At 35.4% G+C, this 19,464-nt stretch overlaps 1 protein-coding gene across 1 annotated transcript; it reads left to right on the top strand.

Moving 5' to 3' along the window:
* Positions 1–17,553, top strand: ghdc (GH3 domain containing). Its single transcript, XM_048170883.1, is given in 12 exon segments — positions 1–161; positions 598–861; positions 2,325–2,521; positions 3,023–3,217; positions 6,117–6,236; positions 6,709–7,006; positions 11,207–11,304; positions 11,306–11,397; positions 12,962–13,033; positions 13,514–13,647; positions 15,937–16,025; positions 16,113–17,553. Coding segments are annotated over 12 exon segments (1,857 nt in total). The 5' UTR covers positions 1–85; the 3' UTR covers positions 16,335–17,553.
* Positions 17,554–19,464: the final 1,911 nt, after the last annotated feature.

The following is a 19,464-nucleotide window of genomic DNA, read 5'->3' as shown; positions in this document are numbered from 1 at the left end:
GGCGCGATTGCTCCTTCCGTTGAACAAAAGAAGAAGAAGTTGTTGTCAGTGTTTGGTTTCAGTTTCAATAATACTGTCCGTCACAATGATTCAGACACATCAACGTTTGTGGATCATTTTACCATGTTTTATTGCTGTATTGGCCGTGACCATTACATGTGGTGAGTTTGTGTTGGTAGCTTTGTCCGTAACAAACAATATCAAAAAGAAATGATAATCATGTTTATATGGACATTCACCATGGTATAATTTGGAGTGCCTCGAAGTACCAAATAGCACAGTATAGCCTATGTCAAAGTATTACCATCACTATACTATGGTACCGGCGCAGCACTTCTTGGTGAGGAACCGTCAATTCAAAAGAATTTGTTACTTAGAATAAAGTGTCACACAGACCAGGCTTTCTTTGAGTACACATAAATTGTTGTTTTATATTTTAATTATTAAATCGTTAATATGTAAAGTTGTACACATTTTATTTTTACATGTATATCTAAATTGATAAATCCTGTGCGATCCGTTGTTGAATGTTTACGTGTGTTCTGACGCCCTCTTCCGTTCAGACACAGTCAGTGCTGTTTTGTTCTTGTGTAACAGCTCCTGCAGGCGCATTTTTGTTCCTGTGTCTTTGCTGTATGGCTCTTCTGTGGAAGATAAAGATCAAGAATCGCTCCATATCGAGTCTTTTGACTCAGTATGTGGCTATGAAAGTAGTGTGCTGGCTGGGGAATCGCCAGAGAAACAGACTGGAGAATGACACTCAGGACGTTCATCGCGTTCAGGAGGAAACTCTGCTCAAGCGCCTGCGCAAACACTCCGACACAGTCTATGGCAAACTGTACGAGTTCGGATCAATTAAAGGTGATTCATTTTGACGCCTGTATAATAATAGTAAAAACGTTTTTTTTTTTTTTTTTTGCTTTATAACAAAACCTGAGTGTTCAATCTTTGATGTAATACTTTATTTCGATTTAATAATTCAGTATTAAATCAAAGATTAAACACTCATGTGTTGAAAAAGAAAAATATTTTAATAGTTTTTAATTAAAATAAATAAATAATTAGGCTACTTTTTTTTTTTTTTTTTTACCAAGCCCAGCTGTTACAATAGAATCCCACACTGTGTTTAAATGTAAACTCTTTAATTTTGATTAATTTTTATATTAATTTTTATCACCAAAACATACTGTTTAACTGACCAGTCTAAAGTTTTGGTCTGGATATCTTTAATGTTATCATGGTCCCTTTAACCTGTTCTTATGAAAGTCTGCAATTTCAAGGACTTTTCTTTTCTCTGGTTGAGGTTCCATCAGGATTGTCTATCAGGTCTTTCACTTTTCTCTTGCCAGTTTGGGAAAATGAAGTAAAACACTGCAGACTATTTCCATGTTGTACAAGTCTAAAACTCTAATTGCACCTCTTGATATCAGGCAATTCCCTAAAGCTTTATTTGATACTTTTACAAATATTATTAAATATGACAAACAGAGGATCAGCAAATGCCAAAAACAGCTGCCCCCATCTGTCTCAAATGTCACAGACTTGTTGAAAAAGTTGTGAGGATGAACTCTCTCTTGACAGATGGCTGAATATGATGCCACTTTTCATCAGAATGAAACCCAGAGGTTTTAACTCATTGGGGCAAACTAGGTGCAAAAACATTACTGTACATTCATCTTGACTAAGTGGTCAGGATAGTCCGGGTGAGGGGGGCCTATTTTTAAAGTCCCTACTCTTGACATAATGGTTCTCTGGCATGGCTGATTATAAGATAAATCTTTCGATGCAACGTCTCTCAGTCCCTCGACTTCCACTGTATTAACAGAGTGACAGTTTTTAGTTGTCCATTTAGCTAAAGCCTCTGTTACATTTTCATTTATTTGCTTGGCTAATGGCCACCTTCTACCACACTGAAGTATTGTAGACTAGCAGAGTTTACCTGATGTCTCAACAGTAGCACCTGGGTTTTTCATTTTCTGGTGATACATCAAAGACAAATTCCTAGTGATAATTTAGCTTTGCAAACATGTAGCATATATCACATTTGTTTTTTTGTGTGCCATCCTGTAATTTCTGAAAGTACTAGGATTGCAATAGACTGGCCATCTCTACAGGGTGTCTATGTCTGTGGCCCGAGATGCATTGAAGCTTTGCTACAGCATTCCCGCAATCATATACAGGAAAAGCGGTTTGGAAAAGTGGATGATTTTTTATGCAATTTGTTATGTTGTAGCCTTATGCTATGCTTTAAATTTTTCAGTTTTCTTTCTTTTTCCATTTTTTCCACCATCTTGTCATGAAATGTTTTTATTCTATCATTTCAGACACAGAAACATTCCGACAGCGCCATCCGGTCACGGATTATGACCATTATGAAAAGTTTGTGGAGCGCGTGGCTAAAGGAGAGCAGAAGGTTTTAATATCGGAGAAGCCTCTTGTTCTGGCAATGACATCAGGAACGTCTGGATCCAGCCGTATGCTTCTGAGCACCAGAGACACCAACACGGAATTCTTTCTACAGGTCACAACACATAAACATTTTTATAAGAACAAAGTTTTGTCAGCATTACTAGTGGCATCAAATGGCAAAAGTAATGACAGTTTTGAACAGGTTTCCCAAAACACTCCTGGTGTCTTTCTATTGGTCAGACAAACAGGAAGTGAAGGTGTTCAGTGAATATAAGAGCTGGAGGTGCTCGGGTGGCACACAGTTTTTGAAATCTAATACAAATGCATCATTCATTATTTTAGAAATGCATTATTCAGTGTGATTGGTTGCATAGAAGGTAGTGGAAAACCATGGAGAAACCTGTCAGACACAGGAGCAGTGTTTTAATGGGCCAATGCAGATTCACAAGCAACAAGTTTGGGGTTGTTGCAAGGGTTGAATATCTAGTTTACTGCATTTTGTGATCAATGAAAGTAATATGATCATTAGTTCTCAAGTCTTTGTTCATTTCCTAAAGGGCTCGAGAGGATCAGGGGGCATGTAATCTATTATTTTTGTGCACTTTTCTGGCAGGGGGTGACTGTTTGTCTAGATGCTATGAGACAAGCCTTTCCAGCCACCGACTGTCTCCAGAAGACCCTGAAGCTCTTTTACTCGCCCCTTTTTCGTCAGAGTGAGGCAGGTATTCCTATTGGCCCCAACTCCTCAACCCCTGCCTCCTCTAGACACATGCTGCATCTGTACACCACACCAGCACCTGTCTATCAGGTAAGGGATAGATGCATATGAATTTAACATGATATTTTGTGAAAATATTTGCAAATGTTAAGGTGAAAAGGGAGACAAACCTTGAGAGGTTTCTCTGTACTCCACAGTTTTAGATTTGTAATCAAACAATTCACAACTGGTTAAAGTGGACGTTGGCAGGTTTTATTAAAGGTCATTTTATTAAGGTATTTTCATACATTTTGTTGTCAACTTACAAATGACAAATGACAAAACTTTTTATACAGTACAAAGTCCCCCATCCCCATTACAGGGTGCTATAATGTCCATCTCTCATTAAACACACCTGACTGTAATTTTCAAGTAATCCTCAAAACTTTGATTAGATTTTTCAGGTATGTTTCATTAGAGTTGGAGCAAAATTATACTTATATGAAAGTATGGACACAGAGTGAAAAAGTCCAGGCATCTAGCCCAAAACCAAAGTGAAAATAAAAAAAAGTACAGCTTTAAATTGTACTTGATTATTAAAGAAGGATATATATACTTGTACAAATATAATACATACACTAAAGACAAAGTTGCACAGTTTTCCCTGAAAGAAGGCTCCACTTCTAACAACACCCTTCAGCTGTGACTTATTCATGATACAGCACAGCCTCTCATACCTTATTGCTTACATAAAACTGTTACCACACAATACAAATATTAAAGCCAAAAATATGTATCAATGCAACTTTCATGAAATAAACTTTCACTGAAGCCTTCCTTCCGCCTGAAAAAATAGTCCCTTACCGTGAACAGCAACAGAAGTTACATTATTACACCATTAGATGGCAGCAAAGACTGTCTTTATGAGTGTGTCAGTCAGTAGTGAAGACTTTTACATTGAAAATACTGAATTGTTGTGAACACGGTACAAGACGCAATTGACAAATGCTTTGACCAGCGCTGTCAGTCACGGGAAAACCCCTTAACTGTTAAAAGGACAAGATAATACATAGAACATTTAAACAGATTTTTTATCATGAACATAGGGCTGACCTGAAGGAAAATGCAGGTAATGAACTCGCTCACTCAATCTTTTTCTCACAATACTCTTCTACATAATACAGTAAGGCTTCAAAGAACATTACCAATTTAGAACATACAGTTTACATTGCTAAGAACAGCTGCAAAGGGAGTTCTGTAGTGATACACAGAACCGTTGAGTGAAGCGGTCATAGCCGTGTTTGATCGTGAATAAAACACAGCTATTGAGCAATCAGAATCAAGGACAGGAACTAACCGTTTTCTAACACCAATAAAAACACTTGTTTCTGCAGTTTTAATTCAAATGCTAAGGCCAAATATAATCATTGTTTGCATAATTTAGTATAACAAATGTTAGTCCATCAGAATCATTGATTTGCTGCATTTATTTCTTTTATTTCTTTTTTGAGGAATGTAATAGAAAACAGAAACAACTCAATTTTAGTTGTTTGAATGAATTCATATGAATCTTATTTGTGAGTTTTCATACTATCTGCTTACTAGTCTTTCCAAGTTGAGTCTTCTTTAATTATGTCTGATTGTTATGTTTTTTTTGTTGTGAGTCCAAATCAAGTACAAGTCATGCAGCATGAGTCCACACTGCTGCTGTGCATGCACTAAAAGTAACTTTGGATGAAAGTGCCTACCAACTATAAAATGAAATGTGTGGTAACACTTTACTTGAAGGGGTGTGCATAAGACTGACATGACACCTTCATAATCATGACATGACACATGTCATGAATATGAAGGAGGTTTTATGAATGTTTATGACAACTGTCATTAAGTGTCATTCGCTCAGTTATGTCATTTTTAATGCAAAGATGACATTGTTTGAGATGTCCGAGTTATGACAACTTGACATAAACCGATACATCATAACCTGTCAGTGTCTTTGTCATGACAATTTGACATTATTTAGCTTTATGGGTTAACATTACATTAAACTGTCATGTGGTTGGTTTTGACATTGGCTGTCATGAGGCCATTATAATAGTGTCATAAATATGTATCTTGAGCTCAAGTACAGTGGTACAAATTGAACTTGTCATTAAAATGTCATTAAGTGACAATACTCTGACAAATAATTTTATAACAGCGTCATGACTATTTTTCATTTCATGTTTTTTTTGTTTTTGTTTTTTGTTTTTTTAAGTTTCCACCAACAGAAGGTCAGATAATAGACAATTTCAAATTTCGTAAAAAAGATGACACTGTTATAAAATAATGGTAACACTTTATTTTAGGGTCTTTTAACTAGTTGCTTATTACTATTAGCATTCATATGGCTAAAATATTGGCTATTTATTAGTACTTATAAAGCACATATTAATGCCTTATTCTGCATGATCTTATTCTACATTCTTAATCCTACCCAATACCTAAACCTAACAATTAACTATAATAAGCAGTAAATTAAGAGTTTATTGAGGGAAAAGTCATAGTTAATCGTTTATATATGTGTTCCCTATACTGAAGTGTTACCAAAATAATGTAATGTAATGTTAACCCATAAAGCTAAGTAGTTTTTAAGTTTGATAATTAATCTGCTATGTCATGTTTATGACAGGTTATGATGTTTTGCTAATGTCAAGTTGTCATGACAAAGACACTGACAGGTTATGATGTTTTGGTTTATGTCAAGTTGTCGTAACAAAGACATCTCAAACAATGTCATCTTTGCATTAAAAATGACATAATTGAGCGAATGACATTTAATGACATTTGTCATAAACATGCATAAAACCTCCTTCATATTCATGACATGTGTCATGTCAAGATTATGAAGGTGTCATGTCAGTCTTATGCACACCCCTTCAAGTAAAGTGTTACCAAATGTGTTTAACCATTGATTTTATCTGATCAGAACACTAGTATACAGAATCTAAAAGATTTGTTTTATCTCTAGGTGCTGAATGAGAGAGACGCCTTGTATCTGCATCTGCTGTTTGGGCTGAAGGACCGCAATCTCGGCATGCTGGAATCCAACTTCTGCTCTACCATCTTTTATGCCTTCAGAGCCCTGCAGGTACCATGGGGTCCAAAAGTTTGAGAACCCCAAAGAAAATGCTTCTACATGACATTATCGATTGTATAATTATATAATCAGTATTACAACATGAGTGATCACCTAGAAGTAGTGCACAATCAGTAGTGCACAATAATTTCTCATTTGTTTTACATCGTAACTTCTCTTTGTTAGTAAATCCTAGAACTTTGTTTTTAAAGGTTTAAATGCAAGGCCTCAGACCACATTGACCACACTGTATAAAGCTATCAGATGAGCAGAAATTTACTTTGGTTTAGTGACCAAGGAATAATGCTGAATTCCTTTTAAATCATAAATGATTTAATGATTTCAATCATTAATTTAAAACTTAGGTTATTTCCTGGCTTAAAGAGAAAAAAAATCCAGGTTTTGCTAAAATATGCACTCAGTACGCTTGAGATTTTTGTCTGGCTCTCAGATTTGTCTCAGATCTGTGTTCATCTGCATTTAGGAACATTGGAAAGATCTTGTTGTGGATGTGGAAGTGGGCAGGATTAACTCCGGCCTGAATCTAAAGGCTGACGTGCGCTGTGCTCTGGAGAAGCTGATGAAGCCGGATCCAGAGAGAGCCTCTGAGCTCACAGCCCAATTTGAGGAAGGCTTTGAGGGGATCGCACTCAGACTTTGGCCACAGTTACACCTGGTCCTGGCAGTGGACTCAGGCTCCAACCAGATTTATGGGGAGATGTTACGACAGCACTACTGTAAAAATGTCCCATTCTACTCCCCTTTCTACGCTGCCACTGAAGGTATGTTTGTATGTGTGTATGCATGTATAGCACCAGTAGTGTGCAGTGGTGTTTAAAAATGAGGAGGCAAAGTTCTCACTGTTATATGTTCCAGTTACACTTAAAGGCACAATATGTAAGATTTTTATATTAAAATATCTTCTAAAAACCACTAGAACAATCTTATATATTTTGTTGACTTGTGTACTTACATTATCCCAAATGTTTCCAACAATGTTTAAATCCAGAGAAATCAGCAATGTTAACCAGGACGTCATATCCGTGTTATTATTGATTTCCAGTTTTACTTTCATAGAAACAATGGAAACACTAAAGACACTTTAATATGTTGTGTTTTATTAGACAGGTGAGCAACTGTTTTATACAGAAAACAAATCATTGTTATGTACCTCAACACGGTTAGTCTTATTGTTTGGGTTGCTTGTTTTCCTGATTTACCACGAGTACCATGTTTTTACCATGCCTCAGAGACAATGCTATTTTGTCAAGTGGCTAACATAGCATAATCAGAGAGAGCTTTTTCCATCATACAATATTTTTTTAATTAATTGCATGTCACTTAGCAACACTAGTCATCCAGTTTATACTAATATGACATTTTAATATCGATCTAGCAACAAGTTTCTTATACCAGCCACCGAGCGAATGCACAGAGTAACGTTATAACATAACTTTCAACACACTCAAATGTATGTAGTATGATTGTTTTAACCATGTAAAACAGCACTGCATTACCCCACATACATAGGCAACAAAAAGAGCGGAAGCGGCCGACTGCAGCATAAGCATAATAAAAGCTCCGCAGGACTTCCGCGGCTTCTCTGCTTCATACCACAAAATGTTAATAAAACTTTAATGCATTAGCTCATCCATGAACATGATTTCTGCCTGAGTCTGTTGGATCAGTTCATCTCCAGGAGATGAAGGCGACAATTCCCATGATTCCACACTCATTCACAGTGTCATCAAGCTTCGCATTTGTTTTAAATAAGCTACCTCTAGCAGTGAAAATTACATATTTTGCCTTTAATGTTGACACATTTTTTTCAAGTTAAATAAACATTACTTACACTATCAAGAAAACAACATCTAATACAATTCAATTTTGTATTTTTACTTTAAAATTATAATGTTCTATTTATTAAAACAAAGTATATTTCTCATCAAGTTAGTGTTTTTTAAGCTTTTTTTTTTTAAATTCCAAAACAGTAACTATAAGAACACAGTAACAAATTATATTTCATGTATATTTTATTTGTGAACTGATGTTAAGCTGTTCTTTTTAATAGTAAACTTACTTTCAGATCATCCGTCATCAAATCTCAGTAAACACTGCAGGTGTCATGATCACAGGGGTCACAGACACAGAGATATACCTTTAATCTCACCAAAAAAAAAAAAAAACACAGATCATGTTTTCAAGTCATTTCAGGTTTGAATGTGATATGACATAAACGGTGGTATGGCATAAAAGAGGAGACACTGCCTCCTACCAAAAAGTCAACCGCTGGTGTCGCTTTGCCACTTTAGAAAAACAAGATATTTATACACTTTTAAAGTCATATTTCGTAATATTTGTGTTGTTTTATCTTTTGTACTGTAGATTATGTACTCATTCAATTTTTTTGGAAAACACAGATCTTCCCTTGCCTCTTTGGAAGAAAAAACCCTGGTATGTTCATTTCTGAACTGGATTGTGATATATTAAAGCAATATACCATGATAGGCTTTGGTTTTTTCATAGGCAGGGTTGGAAGATTTACATTTCATATTACAAAATGCTTAAAAATGTTATTCGTAACATATTCCTTTTAGATTGCTGAAGTTAAGTAATGCTACAATCACCCTGACGTCATGCACTGGATTCAGGAATTATCTAAATTAAAGGGATAGTTCACCCAAAAATGAAAATTTGATGTTTATCTGCTTACCCCCAGCGCATCCAAGATGTAGGTGACTTTGTTTCTTCAGTAGAACACAAATGATAATTTTTAACTCCAACCGTTGTGGTCTGTCAGTGGTATAATGCAAGTCAGTGGGAACTTGGACTGTAAGAGTAAATAAAACACGACAGACAAATCCAAATTAAACCCTGCGGCTTGTGACGACACATTGATGTCCTGACACGAAACGATCAGTTTGTTTGAGAAACCGATCAGTATTTATTAGTGATCGACCGATATTGATTTTTTATAACCGATACCGATACCGATTATTTGCATGTTTATGTACCTGATAACCGATATGCAGAACCGATATTTATTTACTGTTATACTTATGTTTTTGACAATTATTACAACACAAATGAGCTGAACAAACCATTTTATTTATAACAATCACTCCCTCCTTGCATACAAAAAAAACCTTTATATTTATACACAAATAAATAAAGGGGTCTGAGTCCAAAAATTAAAGTGCACTTAACAAATTTAATCTAACGTTAAATCATGAAATGCCAACTGACAAAGTGCTGTTTGACTATAACTTAATCAACCGCGATCGCGCATGGAGATAATAAATAATTAATTTCCACAAAGCGGTAGGCTATATTTATATGTGTATTAGCGAAATAATTGTTATGTAGTAAATGATAATATAATCTAGGGTGTTTAAACAAGATAATCTTGTCAAAAGTTTCATTCAGTGGCCGTGCTTAAGCCTCCTGATCATCCGTCAGTTGCTAAGCAATATGAACGAACTTTTTCTTCTAGACTAATGGTGAGCAAATACAACAGATAGAGAATTAAATTCAGCGCTTTTATTTTCAACATGCACTCATTCATGTCTGTTTTATTTAATTCATGTAAAGTTACGTCTTTATTGGGGCAGGACATGACGAATTACACTACGTGACTCAATGAGTTCGTCTCAATTGTTTAGAAACAAGCTGCATAAATTAACTATATCAGGAATTTATGTCTCAGATCTCATTTGTTCATGTCTGTTATGTTAAATAAAGTTGATTAATTAAAGCAAACCAAGTAGAACATATACTTTACCTGTGCACTGAGTTGTTGTTGACTGATCTCCTCAGACGCCCGGGCTGCAATGGCGGAAATCTCAAAACGGCCACAAGATGGCGCCGTAAATCGGCGAATCCGATATTACAAAACCGATACCCGATTATGGAAAAATGCTTAAATATCGGGAAAAATATCGGTAAACAGATACATCGGTCGATCACTAGTATTTATATAATTTTTTTTACCTCTAAAACACCACTATGTCCAACTGCGTTCAGCATTCGCTTAGTGAGGTCTGATCGCGCTCTGACAACGGCAGTGATGTCTCGCGCTTATACTTCAATGAGTGCGAGACATCACTGCCGTTGTCAGAGCGCGATCAGACCTCACTAAGCGAATGCTGAACGCAGTTGGACATAGTGGTGTTTTAGAGGTAAAAAATGATATAAATACTGTTCGGTTTCTCGCACAAACCGATCGTTTTGTGTCTTAGGACATCAATTTGTCGTCATGAAGCCGCAGGGTTTAATTTGGATTTGTCTATGCAAGTTTTTTTGACTCTTATTGTTCGAGTTCCCATTCACTCAAATTATTTGACTGACAGACGGCAACGGTTGCAGTTAAAAATCATCATTTGTGTCATCATCTACAATCATCATCTACTGAAGAAACAAAGTCACCTATCTTGGGTGCGCTGGGAGTAAGCAGATAAACATCAAATTTTCATTTTTGGGTGAACTATCCCTTTAAATTAAAAATCCAAAAAGTTGTATCTGGAATGTTTCACAGTCCACTAACTGAAGTTTTAATAGAGATAGAGTTATGTTTTTCTATACACCATTATTAACAGTAATAAGTTAAATACAGTTAGTTGAACTAAATTCCTACTATATATAGTCTAAATGTATTTACTGGAAAATACCAACACTAAGGGTATTTCTTTATCATTTAGATGTCAGAGACCTAATTTTTCAATGATTTTCTCATTTTCAATTGACTGTTAGCAAACTTAATGTCAAAACAGAGCAACATGATGCAGCGACAGCTATTATTAGTACTTGCAGTAATGAATTTGTCTCTGTCTAGGTGCTGGGTGAACTAGCAATGCCTACTATTCAGTACAGAGTCTGGCAACATGCAGCAGCAAAGTTGTGAATTGGGCATATACTTGCAGTGAGTAGAGCTCACATACATGCTTTAGTTAGTTGTGTGTAATAGTCTGTAATTCATGTTTCAGGTTTGATAGGTGTGAACCTGTGGCCTCTGCAGGAGAGCAGACAGTATCTCCTGTGTCCTCGCTCCATGTTCCTTGAGTTTATACCAGAGGAGGATCTGGTATTTAGAGCAGCCCAAAACTCTCCTGATAGAGCAGCTTCAGGAAGGACACAACTATGAGCTGCTGGTCACCAACGCCTCAGGATTATTCAGGTCAGGTATATGATCCTGCTGCTTAACATTTACTCGTTTTCTTTACATACCCTGCTTTCGCTGCTCTTCTACCATCTGTCTGTTCAGATCTTAATTAGTCTTAAATAGGTGTAAAACATGTTTTTGTGCAAAAGCAAAAACTGAATTTTATAATTACATGGATAATAATTTGAGGGCAAAGTAAATGTCAAAGTACATGTTCATTTGATGTTTCTGAGGAGAGTTTTGCAGAAGTGGAAGTTGTTAAAATATCTGGATGGACAATTTCTAGGAATGTACCTTGAACTTCACCTAAACTCTGAAAAGTGAACTTTGAACAACAAATGTTGCAAATAGGCAACAAAGAATTAAATAAACCTTTTTTAGTGGCATCATGTACTGGTGCAGTGCTTCTTCCTTAACATTTTAATATAAAATATTTAGTCTTTTGGATCTTTGTACAATTCGCCCTCCAACATGTTTTTTTTTTTTTGTTTTTGTTTTTTGACTTAAAGGATTAGTCCACTTTCAAATAAAAATTTCCTGATAATTTACTCACCCCCATGTCATCCAAGATGTCCATGTCCTTCTTTCTTTGGTCTAAAAGAAATTAAGGTTTTTGAGGAAAACATTCCAGGATTATTCTCCTTATAGTGGACTTCAATGGACTCCAAACAGTTGAAGGTCAAAATTAGTTTTAGTGCAGCTTCAAATGGCTTTAAACGATACCAGACAAGGAATAAGGGTCTTATCTAGCGAAACGATCGGTCATTTTCTTAAAAAAATATACAGCTGTATGCTTTATAAACACAAATGATCACCTTGCAAGTGCTTCGCCATTCCGCCTTCCGTATTCTTCAAAAAGCTTACTCTGTATGTCCTACGACTTCCCTATTCGCGCCACGTTCATTCCGTAAGTAAGTTATTTTAAATTGCAAAAATATTTCACAAAGTTACTGTTTTTGCTGCATTTTGGATTCAAATAAATTAAGCTTTGGTGAGCAGAAGAGACTTCTTTTAAAAACATTAAAAAAAATCTTACCGTTCAAAAACTTTTGACCGGTAGTGTATATAGATACTTATTTTCACAAATACACACGGTTAGAATAAATAATATAAAAATACTATCTGTCCATAATAATATTAAATAAAGGTTTAAATAGGTTATGACATTTGTTTGTGATGTTATGTTGTGTTTATTGTGCATTGGCTGCAACTTTTAATGTGCTTGGATGGTCAGTTGAGCAACAAGATCACAACACATCTCACTTCTCACAAAGATGTGTTCTGTGTCCTCGCGTCTTTCAGAGCTCTTTCTGTCAAGGTAGCCTGGCACTCACAAGTACATTTGCGTTCTTGGAATTGAAAAACAGCCATTGTTTTGTACAGTGGGGGGCCTTGGAGACAAAATGGTTGAGAACAACTGCTTTAAAGACACAACTAGATTATGCCATGTATTGTTCTGTTTATAAAAAGAGAGAGAGAGAGAGAGAAACAATAACCAGATTTTTGACAAGTAGAAAAGTAAAATATCGGTAAAATTATATACTAGATGTTCACTGAAGTGTTCATCTATGTTTTTCAGGTATCGCATTGGAGATGTTGTGAAAGTAGTCGGGTTTCATAACCAGTGTCCAAAAGTGGAGTTTCAGTATAGGTACGTACTTGTTTATTTTACATTATCTAATCAAGTGATTCTCAAACTGTGTTACACTCAGGTGGTACACAGCACAACACTATTTCCACACTGTTTAAAAATAGTAAATATATATATATAATTAGTATTTTAATTGTAATTTCTTGTTACAATATTAAGATATCTCTAGTCACCTTGAAGAAGCTGACGTTTACATCAGCGGTGTGGGATGTTAATAGGTCATGTTCTCTGCTGTAGCTCCATTCCTGTAGAACAAACAGTGTTGTGTGGCACTAGCAATGCTGAGATCATGGCTTCATCTTCCAGGGAATGCATGAAATTGATTAAATGTGTTCCTTGAATGCAGTGTAAATCGCTTTGGATAAAAACGCCTGCCAAATGCATATGTAATATATTATCTAATGGTTTGGAGCACTACAGTATATATTCTGAACAAACAAAAACATATTTTTTGCTATCATTTCTTTGACGTGTTTTCAGGCGGGGTCAGATGTTGAGCGTGCGTGGTGAGAAAGTGTCTGAATGGCTGTTTTTGAGGGCTCTTAAGAGGACAGTGACGCAGTGGCCGGGAGCCAGACTCATAGACTACAGCTGTGTTGAGAGTGGCATTCTAGGTAATGTTTGAGTTTCATCAAGTCCTTTGTCATTTAAAGGAATGTTCTAAGTTCAATTACAATTTAAACTAATATATACAACAGTGGATATTCACCTACAAACAATTGAGACCCGAGGCTACTTTTTGAGAGGTAACTTCATTTTCAGAGAAATTTCAGCTACTGCTGTGACATGTGAAGAAGTGACCATTCACACCGAAAGGGTTTTTGTGTCACTTACGATGTTTTTCAGTTGTTTTTCTGTGAACATGCACTAGATGGATGTCTTTGACCATTTTGTTGCTTTTTGCCATTTTTGTGTTTTGAAACGTGTCTAGAGACGCCTTTGTAATATTAGTTACTAGGGCTGCATGGTATAGAATTATCGAAGTATTGCAGATGTACATATCGCAATGGCTTGCAATAACTGCATGATTTTAATACTTTAAAAGAATACAAAAAGTCCAAGTTTTAGGTCGACGCAGAGAGTAGACTGGACACAGTACACTGGACACTTAATGTTATTAGATGCAATAAGCAAAGTATTCACGCATACTTTTTAACTGTCAAAAAATGCCCGTCTTGGTAAGTATTCACCTAAACACAGTTAGTTATGTCTTAAGTGGACTAAACAAGAAAGCACTCTTAAAGTGACAGCAGCCTAATAAACCTGCTTCCTGTCTGTGTGCTTAATGTTAATCAAACAAAAAAAGACAAATAGAAAATCACTTACTGCTCTTGACTGATTAACTCAGTATATATTTAATTCATACAGTACAGACTAAGCAGTGTTTTATTTTTACATTTCATTTGATTATTCAATTTCTGTTGTTTAATAAACCTAATGTAGGCCTACCTGAACTTACACTAAACCCCCTGGTTTACACTGACATTAAAATGACACTTATTTTTAATGTAGCTAGAGTAAAACACTGCTGTTAACTTTCAGAAGCTTGTAGGGATGCTTTCATCTCAGAAAAAGAATGTGAAGCATGTATATTGGTTATATCATTTTCAGTTTTTAAGTGGATTTTTTTTACACATTTAATTTATCTTAAAGCATTATCATATTGCATATCGAATATTGCATTATTTAAAGAGTTATCGCATATTGCATTTTTCTTCAATATCGTGCAGCCCTATTAGTTACCAGTGTTGGGGGTAGTAACGCATTACAATATTATTAGATATTAGATATTCAATATTAGAATATTATGTAAAACCTGCAAAAATTAAATGTTAAATAATACAAATGTACTTTATGTATTTAATCTCACTTTATTAATCAATGTTTTGCTGCTGACCTTCAGCGATCCAATTCAGCCATACAAATAAGCAAAAATTTCTTTAGTTAAACATCATGTGTGTTTCATTTTTTTTATTCTGTGATGAACTTGCTTCTTTCCACAAAAAGTGACTGAGTAATGCAATTAGTTATTTTTTTTTAAGGTCTAACGCAATCTTGTAAAGCATTACTTTTAAAAGTTAGTTAAAAAGCTAGTCCAACAGTATGCTGATTTGCTTTTTAAGAAACATTTTATTATTATTATTATTATTATTATGTGCTGCTTCATATTTTTGTGGAAACTGTGATACAGTGCCATTTAAATTACAATTGCATAAATTAAAACTCTAAATTGGCTCTACAGAAGATATGGCATCATTATTCAGATCAATTCAGTTAAATTATTTAGCAACCCCATTCAAAAGTTTAAAGTACAGGGGAGCCAGTTCTCCTAACATGTCAAGTCACCTTTATTTATATACCTTTTATACAATGCATATTGTTTTAATCAGCTTAACAGTAATAATGAACAGTGATGCAAACAGAATTCAATTCTGCTGTGAAGCAGCTCTTAAAAACACAATATTGTCATTATTCTTCAGCTTGAGCCAGTTCAATGTCCCCAACTAAGCAAGCCAAAAAGGCGACGGTGGCAAGGAACCCAAACTCCATCAGGTGACAGAAATAGAAAAAAAAAAAACCTTGGGAGAAACCAGACTCAGTCAGGCCAGTGATTTATGATTCCAGGCTGCATTCAGCACCTCAAGGACTGTAATTTCAACTGCCCCTTGGACCGCGATTTCATTTCATCCCCACCCATCCACAACCCCCATCCCGGACTGTAGAACATTATACATATCAGCATGAAACTTATTGAATTACGACTCTGTCTGCAACATCAATAGAGTGCAAGTTGTAATGAATCTGGAACATAACTTGAATTTTCCTAAGGTCGATCTTAAGTATAGTACTGACCGTGAAATACATGCAGTAAATGTTTAATTTGTTATTTTTGTTTGCTGTAGGCAGTTCATCTGGAATAGCTCAGCCGCATTATCTTGTGTTTGTTGAGCTAAAGGGTGTGAGGAACCTCTCAGAGGAACAAAGATACAAGGTGACTATCTATAATATTCATTTAATTTTTTTAAGAAACACTTCTCTTTAACTGCTAATATTCCAACTTGCTTTTTAAATCCAACAGTTAGACCACTGCCTACAGGAGGACTCTGACATCTACAGATCCTTCAGGATGAAGGGCAGCATCGGACCAATGAGAGTTCATCTCGTTCGCGACGGAACTTTCCAAGAACTGAAAGATCGCATGATGGCCTTCTCTAGTGTTTCGTCCAACACCTTCAAAATGCAGCGTGTGATACGTAGGAGAGAGTTTGCAGACTTTCTACTGCAGAGGGCTTTCTCATGAGCATTTCATTTATAGATGAACGCTTTGATGGAAAGCTGAGGTGTCATTTTTGGCTGGTCTGAATACCCAAAACCGAGAAAATGAGACCGGGGACATTAGGTTATACTTTTCAGAGAATTGCCCTACCAATGGGTTATTTACAGTTGTCTCTGCATATACAACTAGGATAGGAGAAACAACTGTAAATAATCCATTGGTAGGGCGATTCCCTGAAAAGTGTAACAATGTGCCCCTGTTGCATTTTCAAAGCATTTTTCAGTTTTCGGTATTCAGACCAGCCAAACACGGGAACAGGCTCAACCAGTGGCACAACTCGTCCAACCGATGGAGGTCTCAATGATCATTTGGGAAGCTTGTTTGCAGATCTGCTTGGGGCTGCGAGAGTGATTGTTCTTGGTCCCAATACTGCACATTTTGAATGTGTCCTTTATTTAGCACATCAGATTTCTATCATTAGGAGGTTTTCCAGAAGGAGATTCATCATTGATCAACTGTTGGGCAAAATGGCATTTTTATATTATATTATATTATATTATATTATATTATATTATATTATATTATATTATATTAAAATAATAGAAGTTTTAATAATTGGTTATTGTTATTATATATATAAGAACATAAAATATGCCTACAAGAAGACATTTTGATTCATTCCATGCCAGTCTTTCAAAATCCATTCACTAATTGTTATTTTATTTTTTTTATTTTTTTGTATGTATTTATTGTTATATATTATTTTAATTTTCATCCTTAATTACATTTATCTTTTTTCCCAATTAATGTTTGGTTATACTTTATTTTAGTGTCCTTGTAACAATGTAATTATGCATTTAAAGCTGCTGTCCGTAAGTTTTTTTTTGTGTTCAAAATTTATAAAAAATATATAATGAGAATGTAAAACATGAATCCATTTTCCAAACGTGTTTTTAGTTTACCCTGAATCATTACGGTACACTTTTAATAAGTGTTTGTATTCAGACTACTTTAGTCAGGTCTGGTAGGAACAGCTGCAGAGTATCACAGTAACTGCGTGAACTGTTATAGACATAAACGGAGAGGAGTAGCTCCGGCTACAATGTTCTTCTGCAAGACGCATGCAGTTCTATTTATTAACCGCTAGAGTGCCAAAAGTGACGGACTTCAGCTTTAAAGGATTAGTTCACTTTCAAATAAAATTTCCTGATAATTTACTCGCCGCCATGTCATCCAAGATGTTCACGTCTTTCTTTTTTTCAGTCAAAAAGAAATTAACGTTTTTGATGAAAACATTCCAGGATTATTCTCCTTAAAGTGGACTTCAGTGGTCTCCAAATTTACAGAGTTTCAGTGCAGCTTCAAAGGGCTTTAAACGATACCAGACGAGGAATAAAGGTCTTATCTAGCAAAACGATCCGTCATTTTTGGAAAAAAAATGTAAATGTATATGCTTTATATAAACAAATGATCGCCTTACATGTGCTTCCGCCAAAACTACACCTCCGTATTCTTAAAAAAGCTTACGCTGTATGTCCTACGTCTTCCCTCCGAACAAACGGAACGAACGCAGTGGCAGTTCTGTTTTTTTCCGTAAGTAGAATAGGGAAGGCATAGGACATACAGCATAAGCTTTTTGAAGAATATGGAAGTGCGGTTTTGCCGGAAGCACATGCAAGGCGATCATTTGTGTTTATAAAGCATATACAGTTGTATTTTTTTTAAAATGACCGATCGTTTTGCTAGATAAGACCCTTATTCCTCGTCTGTTTAAAGCCCTTTGAAGCTGCACTGAAACCTGTAATTTTGACCTTCAACCATTTGGAGACCATTGAAGTCCACTATAAGGAGAATAATCCTGGAATGTTTTCATCAAAAACCTTAATTTCTTTTCGACTGAAGAAAGAAAGACATGAACATCTTGGATGACATGGGGGTGAGTAAATTATTAGGAAAATATGATTTAAAAGTGGACTAATCCTTTAAATTCCTCTTTTGAAAAAAGAAAAAAACAAAATCAGTCAGCTACATTACAAGTTCACTAAAGTAGATAACTGCACTGAAAATAGGGGGTAAGGGGGCAATATACCTATTTTAAAAATTGTACGTGTATGTAATTTGTAATTTCATCATAGCCGTGCATTATTTCTTTGTCTTAACAACAACAAGAGGTTTTTAATCAATCTCTATTTGAGTGAAAGTGTTACACACCAGAACAGATAGATATATTGAATAACAGAAGCATAAGCTGCTATAAAAAGGAGCATAAAATGCTGCTAAAGACTTGATGTCCGAGATGGGACTTCTGCGTACTGGGACTCCTTTCTTGAATCTTTAGGCTCCACAGCTCAGACTGAATTGTCTTCTTGTTGGCTCTCAGTGTAGTTAGTGGTTTGATTCTCATTCATCTAGTTATCACTGTGAGATTTCCAGCCTGAGTCAGCAGTCTTTTTTTTTTTTAAATGACTCTTTACACAGCTTTTTGCACACAACACAAGTTCATTGTGACCATGTCTGTCAAGAAGAAGTGCAAAATACCAAAGTTTACAATGCACTGAACATGACTGAATTGTGGAAGAGTATGTGAACCTGATCTTTTTTTCTTTTTTGTAACATGAAGAAGGGGTGTGATGCACCTGAGTTTCCTATTCTTTGAAAGCATTTATTTAAATGGATCATGTCAATTTTTTTTTATATAATCCCACTAAGATCCACTTAATTGAGCTGAAGGATGACATCACTGTTTTCTGAAGACCTGCTTTACAGCTGAATTGAACTCAATAATTTATGAACTTTACAGTTATTGAACTGAACTGAATCAACACTGAACTGACGTCAGCTGAATAATGACACTATACTGTCTTTTAGAGCTGATTTACAGCAGAACTGGATTGTGTTTTCATCACTGATCATTATCTTCCTGTTTAACACTATAAAGCTGCTTTGAAACAATCTGTACTGTATTAAGTGCAGCAATAGGTTACAGATTACAAGTTATCCTTTTCAAAATGTAATAAGTAGTGTAATTTCAATTAATTTATGAATGTAACTAATTACATTTAATTACTTTTCTAAATTTCTAACGAATGTTTTCAACCGTTAATCATTTTCAAACATTTAAACCAGGCAGGGTTAACCTTACAGTAGTTCTCAA

This window comes from Megalobrama amblycephala, linkage group LG20 (assembly GCF_018812025.1).
Source record: "Megalobrama amblycephala isolate DHTTF-2021 linkage group LG20, ASM1881202v1, whole genome shotgun sequence".
Lineage (NCBI taxonomy): Eukaryota > Metazoa > Chordata > Actinopteri > Cypriniformes > Xenocyprididae > Megalobrama > Megalobrama amblycephala.
The sequence above is the reverse complement of the archived record's forward strand: the minus strand, read 5'-3'. Positions and strand labels throughout refer to the sequence as shown.